At 53.8% G+C, this 7,806-nt stretch overlaps 1 protein-coding gene across 1 annotated transcript; it reads left to right on the forward strand.

Annotated features, from left to right (window-relative positions):
* Nucleotides 1–611: 611 nt before the first annotated feature.
* ARL2 (ARF like GTPase 2) lies at nucleotides 612–7,337 on the forward strand. Its single transcript, XM_084761930.1, has 5 exons — nucleotides 612–766; nucleotides 3,914–4,024; nucleotides 4,113–4,275; nucleotides 5,695–5,775; nucleotides 6,913–7,337. The coding sequence occupies exons 1-5, from the start codon at nucleotides 702–704 to the stop codon at nucleotides 7,045–7,047; spliced, it is 555 nt and encodes a 184-aa protein (XP_084618056.1). The 5' UTR covers nucleotides 612–701; the 3' UTR covers nucleotides 7,048–7,337.
* Nucleotides 7,338–7,806: the final 469 nt, after the last annotated feature.

Raw genomic sequence — 7,806 nt, forward strand, 5'->3', positions numbered from 1 at the left:
TAGTGCTGGGATTAAAGGCTGCGCCGCCCAGCCAGTTTTGTTCTGACAGTTGGAATCAAGCTTCCCAACTTGATAGCGTCGTAGCTGAGGCAAACAATCCTTCGTGCGGGTCTGACCCCTGCAATGCGGGGAACTTGCTCTAAACGACCATCGTGACACTGAAACAACCCAAAGGCGTCCCTACTTGCTAAAGTGGCCCCTAGGGGGCATCATCACCCTCAACTGAAAGCACGGAGCCATTTCCGACAGAGCCCGGAACCAGGATCTACCTGTTCTCCGTCACTAGCAAATGTGGATAATGCAAGTCACAAGATGCGCGGGAACCGGGCCATATTACAGTCCCCGAATGATTCCTCAGCCCTTTGTGGAACTAGGTTCGGACTCCTGGCCCAGAATCTCATCGCGGGTACGCTCTACCTAAACGAGATTCAGCTAAACGAGAACGTCAGCTTCGCATCGCAGACCGAGGCCTGGGAGTCGGGAGGCCTGGGAGACAAGTGCACCAACCCTGAGCCCTCCGGAGGCGAAGGGTTAACGTAGCAGGCCGCAAATTAGCCGCCGCGCCGCTAGGGGGCGACGCCCTGCAAACCCGGTGGTCACGTGATGGCGAGGGCGGGACCAAGCGCCAGACTGGCCAATAGGAATCGGGAGCGGGGTCCCGGGACTAGAAGAAACGGCGGCCGGGAGGGGGCTACGGGATCATGGGGCTTCTGACCATTCTGAAGAAGATGAAGCAGAAAGAACGAGAGCTGCGGCTGCTCATGCTGTATCCTCCGAGCGCCCGAGCGGCCGCGAGGGTAGCGGGGGTCCGCCGGGTGGGCGGAGCCGGGCGCGGGGGCGCGGCCGCCGTGGGTACCAGCTGCCGGTGGTGGCGTCACGCACGCGGCGCTACCACTGCTTGGCTCCGGGCCGGGGCGGGCCGTACCACTCTGCTGGGTAGGGGGTGGCGTTCAGAAGCCAGCCCGGTGGTCTCAAGGCCAGGCCTGGACCGGGGGACTCCATATCACTGGGAGGCGCGACGCGGTGGTGATGACTCGGACGTCACGGTCCCTCCGGCTGCCGCAAGCGTGGGCCCCGCTCCTAACCGGCGCTGACTCCCTCCCCATCCTTCCCCGTTGTCCGCCTTGGCGGTTCCCTTAAGGTCGGAATCCTGGGGGCGTGAGGACCGCCTAGGCCCCTGCGGCTACGCGTGGACTCTATTGGCCACAGGTCCAACTGTCACTCAGCGCCCCACCCGACCTTCCATTGCATTACCTGGTACCTGCATCACCCACCCACCCGCCTTGCGCTGTGCCTGGCTGCCTGGATATCTGCGATCCACACACTGGCAGGGGGAGAAGAGGGAAATTAATGTGTACTTAGAACTTGGCCACTCGTGTCTGTTTTAGACAATTCTGAGAAAGACAAGCGTTAGATGACTGTTTATTGAGCACCTGTGTTAGGGAATGTGATAAAACGGGGGCATGAAAACGCCTTCATTGTGGGTATGCTGTAATGGGAAAGGAGGAAAAAGTTATAAGCAAATAAAATGTGTAATGTGGGTAGAGAGATAGTAACTGTTGGACAGACTTGAGGGAGGTAGAGAGATCTGAGAAAACTTAAGAAGCAGAGGACCTGCAAGTGCAAACGCATGACCAAGTAAAGTCGAGGAGTAACGAGGAGAGGGCAAGCCCCGTGGGCTGGGACCGGTTAGGCAACTGTACTATGGAAACAACACAGGATGGTGGCTTGGACCACGATGGGAGGATATTATGGCAGCAGTGATGGGACGGGGTGAAGCCAAGGCTGAACTCCTGGTGTCTGGCGAGTGTAAGAAGAACAGGGACCCATTTGCTGAGATAAGAGAGGCAGTTCTAGAAGAGGGAGAAGTTCCTGGGAAGCTACCAACCCTGACTGTTTGGGGTAGGTGGCAGCCATCAGCCTAGACTTGACTATAGGATGACCCAGCTGGGGAATGGTGAGACCCAGGTGTCTACCGACACTTGTCCACAGGAATCTGGGAGAGGACCAAATAAGAGTGGCAGTGTTGGAGTGGAGCATAGATGAGCCGCCACCTGTCGGAAAGAGAGCAGTGAGGAGGTCTTTAGAGACCTACCTGGCAAAGTAGACCCAGGAAGCATCAAGACCCACTCTGATAAGAGTAGATTTAAGAAAGCAAGAGGAAGCCGGGCTGTGGTGGCGCCTTATTTATTTATTTATTTTGGTTTTTCAAGACAGGTTTGGCAGACACCTTTAGTCCCAGTACTCAGGAGGCAGAGGCAGGCAGATCACTGTGAGTTCAAGGCCAGCCTGGTCTATGAAGCGAGTCCAGGACAGCCCAGGCTGCACAGAGAAATCCTGTCTCAAGGAAACAAAACAAACAATAAAACAAGAGGTTAAGTAAAGATGGCTCAGTGGCTAAGAGCACTTGTTCTTACAGAAGACTGGTTCAGTACCCAGGATCCATTTGCTGCCTCACAGCCCTGGGTAACTCCAGTCCTGGAGTCCTGATGTCCTCTTTGTGATTCAGTGGGCTCTGTCCTCATTTGTTGCACATACATCTAGGCAAAACACTCATAACATATGCAAAGCAGATACAAAACAAAACAAAAAAAGAAAAAAGAAAGAAAGAAAACCAGGCATGATATCCGCACCTTTAATCCCTGCACTTGGGAGACAGAAGCAGGTGAATCTATGGGCTCAAGTCCAGCCTGGGCTACAAAGTGAGTTCCAGGACAGCCAGGGCTATGTAGACCTTGTCTTTAAATACAAAAGTGCAGGAAAGGTCTAACACATTGCTACATGCCTGTAGTTGTACCACTCAGGAGGCTGAGTCTGGAGAATCTCCAGAAATTTGAGGCCAGTCTGCTCTACATGGAGTTCTGGGCCAGATAAAAAAAAGTCCTGTGTAAAAAATAAAAATAAAAGCAAAAAGATGGAGGTCTGTGCAGCTGAGTTTAAACAGCTGTTCCAGGACGCAGATGGTCGGGAGGGGGTGGAGATAGGATGGGCTGCTGCTGCCCGTGAGCTGGGAGCGCTGGGTGGCACTGGAAGGATGGGGTAGTCAGGGCTGGCTTTGCAAGGCTAAAGGTGGCCTGCAGCCACTGAGATGTATTCTGCTCGCTGCTCTCTCGCAGGTGGGTCAGGTGAGAAGTAAGAGGTCCTAAACACAGAACCTGTCCCTTCCCTGTCACCTCTCAACTCAGGCTTCGGCTGTCCCATTGTGCTGTTGAGCTCACCAGTGGTCTGTTCTCTGCAGCAAGGGATGTAGAGCATTCCAGGTGCAGGTGGCTGTCCCTCTAGATGTCCGCACTCTACTCAGCCCCCCAAAAGACTGGGCCTCAAGACCCCACAGAGGCTTCTCTGGTCCCTCACCTGAAAGCCACCCCCTCCAGGAATGTCCCTTAGTGGTTTCAGGTACTCAGCTTTCTCTTCTGCATTATTTTAATCTTTTTTTAGGCTTGTTTATGAATGTGAGTACTTTACCTGTATTTATGTATGTGTATGCACCATGTTGAGTGCCTGGTGCCCACAGAAGTCAGAACTTGGCTGTGAACCATCATGTGGGTGCTGGGAACGGAACCAGGTCCTCTGTAAGAACAGCATGTGCTCTTTACTGCTGAGCCATCTCTCCAGCCCCATGATTTAGTCTTTTGCTAGTGTTTAAGTTTCATAAGGGTGGAGACTTTGTCCACCAACACCTGAGGGGGCCTGGTTCATAACAGGCACTCAATATCGGTTGCATAAGTTACTTTGAGTTGGCCAACATGATAAAATTCTATTTTCATACTTCCACATTTATCTCAAGCCAATTATGGCAAGTGCTCAACTCGCTTCAATATACAGTGGGAAATTCTAGTGCCTAAGAAGTGGTAGTGTGATGCCATGTCCTCCAGCAGAGCACAGGGACTTCTCCTTAGCCTGTGTGCCCCAGTGGCTTGGACAATGCTGGCAAAACAACCATCCTCAAGAAGTTCAACGGGGAAGATGTGGACACCATCTCCCCAACACTGGGCTTCAACATCAAGACCCTGGAGCACCGGGGGTGAGTAGGGTCACTGAGGGCCGCTGTGGGGCTGGGGAGGGCAGGGAGGGCAGGACCAGCCTGACCTTCACCGCCTCTTCCTTCTCAGATTCAAACTGAACATCTGGGATGTGGGTGGCCAGAAGTCTCTGCGCTCCTATTGGCGGAACTACTTTGAGAGCACGGATGGGCTCATCTGGGTGGTGGACAGTGCTGACCGCCAGCGCATGCAGGACTGCCAGCGCGAGCTGCAGAGTCTGCTGGTGGAGGAGGTGTGCCCCGGGCTTCCACCTGGAGCCAGGACAGATAGCTGCCGCATGTGCCATCTACCGGGACACGTGGGGAGGGAGAGGGTTCCCTGGGCCCTGGGATGAGATCTGGACTCACATCTCTCTGGTTTTACTGATTGACCCTGAGTTTCAGCCCCATCACTGCAGCTGCTGCCTCAGGGCCAGGACGAAGGCAGAGCTCAGAGAGGCAGCGAAGCCTGCACAGGGATCTGACTTTGTTGTGCGGCTTCAGGGAGACACACAACCTCCCTGAGCCTCAGCGTCACGTCCTGACATTATAATTAGGCTGGCTTTGCCATTCGTTGTTTTGACTAAAGGCCCATTTTTATTTTTATTTTTTCTTGTCTTGCTGACACAGGGCACAGGGCTTTTACTCTGTATTTCAGGCTGGCCTTGACTGGCTAAGGCTGGCCTTGACTGGCTAAGGCTGGCCTTGACTGGCTAAGGCTGGCCTTGAACTCCTGATGCACTTGCCTCTACTTCCCAAATGTGAATACCACCATACTCCTTCATTATTGTTTATCTTGGCAGGTTTGGATTGTTTTTGTTTTGTTTTGTTTGTTTTTGGCAATGGGAGGTGGAGTGGGTGTTTGAGATCAAGTTTTCCGATGTAGTCCAGGCCGGCTCCAAATTGTCCATCCCCCTGCCTTAGCCTCCTTAGTGCTAAGATTACAGTTGGGCACCACTATGCCATGCCAGGAATTACATATCTGAAGCTACAGCTTCTATTTGGAACTGCCACTTCTCCATTAATGTGCTGTGTCCATCCCAGGACTTGAATCCTGTTGCCACATTTCACTTGCTTGAGGGTCAGGGCACGTTTGAGAGGGTCCGAGGGCATTGCTCCTGGCTGTGCAGGACTGTCAGGCTCACAGAGACGCATGCCACTGGTATGACTGTAGCCCCTGCTGGAGTATTGGACAGGTCTAGAGAGGTCACTGTTGCCAGAGGCTGGGCCTAGGCCTAGAAGTTACATTTCTCTTTGCACAGGGAGAGGTTCCACAGCACACCAAGGAGATAAGTAGAGAAAACAGTCAGGAGGGCAGTCTACTGGAAGTACAAGTTAAAGACTCTGAGGACTTGGAGGAGGGGCAGGTGGTTGTGTCCCAGCGTCCCCAGGGCAGCCCCAGCAGGCTTATGCTTCCTGTGCCTGGCCAGAGCTACAGGAGGCAGGAGATCTTTGTGGGCCACACCCTTCCCTGGTTGCAGAAGAGGAGACTGAGACATGGAGGGGAGAGATGCCTCCGCTCTGTCCACTTTGCCCACCCCACCCGGACCTCCCCACAACCTGGAGCTGTGTTCCTGACCTACCTGCTGACCACTGACTATGGCTTGTAAAGGAGGGGTCAAGCTATACTCTAAGCCACACCCCCCCCCCCAACCCGTCTTCTCTTTCCCCAGCGCCTGGCTGGAGCAACCCTCCTCATCTTTGCCAACAAGCAGGACCTGCCTGGAGCACTGTCCTCTAATGCTATTCAGGAGGTGAGTCAGGCCCTGGTGCAGGCTCGCTGAGTAAAGCTGAAGGGTCTTTAGAACTTTATATTTTTTAACCTTACCTACTTTTGGCTTTTTGAAACGGGGTTTCAGCAACCCTAGCAGGCTGCAGACCTAGGAAGCTGAGGACGACCCTGAACTGCTCGTCCTCCTCCCTCTGCCTCCAGGGTACTTGGGATTACCCGAGTGTGTTGCCCTGTCCAGTGTCTGCAGTGCTGGAGGCTGTTCCCATAGCCTTGCACATCTAGGCAAACACCTACTAACTGAGCTACATCCCCAGGCCCAGTCTTTTTTTTTTTCATTTATTTATGAGACAGGATTTCTGCAGCAAGTTGGCCTAGAACACCCTATGTAGCCCAGGCTGGCCTCAAACTCATTAGCAGTCCTCCTGCCTGGAACTTCAAGCATACACCTCCATGCCTGGCTAATAATTGGTATTAAAAGCAATTATTAGCTCCTGCTGTGTGGCAAGTCCTAGGCAGGGCACCGGGAATGTGACGATTAATAAGGTAGAGTGGCCCAGTGTGGGCCGTAAGTAGGTGATTTCACAGGATTCTAGCAGCCAGACCTCACCGAGTGCTTCCATTGCAGTGTTCTCTGTGTGGACTCGTGAGGGAGAGACTGTCACCTTACAGAGGGTGCAGTAGACACAGGTTAAGTAACCTGTCCAGTGTCACATAGTAGGTAAACAAGCCAGGATCGTGGCCATGCTGACCCAGCCCTAGAGGCACAGTGCAGTTCCTTAACTGTGACCCCAGCTGGCTTCATGTCACCCTCCTGCCCCCACCCCCTTGTACTGTATTATAGGTGTGCTCCACCACACCTGGCTTTAGAGTCTTGCTGTCGCCTTTGAACTAGCTGTGTCATAGGAAGGTTGCAGAGCCTCTCAGTTGGATTCCCTCCTTGGCTAAATGGACCACATCATCCCTGGATCAGGAGGCCTTACCAAGACACAAAATAATTTCTCTAGCCACTGCACGATGCCTGGCTCCTAGCACACACTCAGCCGCCCACGCTGGCTTTATGTCCCTGAGAGTGGCACTGGTGTGTAGCTAGAGTCACCCCCTGGGTGACAGGAAGGACAGGCTGAGACCTGCTGGTTCCACCAATCCTTTATGTCCCCAGGCCCTGGAGCTGGCCTCCATCCGCAGCCACCACTGGCGCATCCAGGGCTGCAGTGCTGTCACCGGGGAGGACCTGCTGCCTGGCATCGACTGGCTCCTCGATGACATTTCCAGTCGTATCTTTACTGCTGACTGAGCTGCTTCAGTGTCCTCCAGCTCACTGTCCAGCCCGTCCTCATCAGACACCAGCCGGGAGGGACCAGCACCAGCCGGCCAGACTAACACTCCCACCCCACCCTGACCTGCTGCTGCTGCTGTTGCCCACTGCTGCTCCCCCCAGGCGAGGGCTGTCACCCTGGCTCTCAAAGTGGCCTGCAGCTGTCATGCCAAAAGGAAAGGCTGGGCTGGGAGGGACTATGTGCTGCTACCACGGTCCTGGGTGTCGCCTCTGTCCAGCAGTAAGAATAAAGTACTCCTTGCCCAGTTCCTGGCTGAGCCACTTGTGAGTCATTGACTGTAGCGCTCACCTGGGATGCAGAGTCCAGAGGGCACAGATCAGAGCGGAGGACTAACTGCCGTTCTGTCTGTCTGTTGTTTTTTTGTGTGTGTTTTCAGTGCTGGGGATTGAACCCAGGACCTTGTACATGCTAAGCAAGTGTTCTACCAGGGAGCCCCAACCTCAGCCCCAGCCTGTAACTGCAGTTTTGTCAAAGAAATGTATAGAACCCATGGAAGCTCAGGACTGGGCGGGTGGCTTCCATCTACAAGAGACCAAGCAGGCTACCCAGAGGAGGTGACAGTAAAACACAGACTCAAGGAGAGAAAAGTTTCTGAGAAGGGGCTGCCGGTTCCTGTAGGAACACCTTCCTTCATCAGTACGAATTAACAAAAACCCCAGACTTCTCCCAGCCCCGCCTCCCTTTTTTTTTTCTCTTCCTCCCCCCCTCCCCACCCA

Source organism: Acomys minous, assembly GCF_964271855.1.
Source record: "Acomys minous genome assembly, chromosome: 2".
Classification (NCBI taxonomy): Eukaryota; Metazoa; Chordata; class Mammalia; order Rodentia; family Muridae; genus Acomys; species Acomys minous.

Coding starts and splice junctions, on each gene's coding strand:
- ARL2 (XM_084761930.1), top strand. CDS start 702: ATGGGGCTTCTGACCATTCTGAAGAAGATGAAGCAGAAAGAACGAGAG. Junction 4,025..4,112: donor AAGACCCTGGAGCACCGGGG/GTGAGTAGGGTC, acceptor CTTCCTTCTCAG/ATTCAAACTGAACATCTGGG. Junction 4,276..5,694: donor AGAGTCTGCTGGTGGAGGAG/GTGTGCCCCGGG, acceptor CTCTTTCCCCAG/CGCCTGGCTGGAGCAACCCT.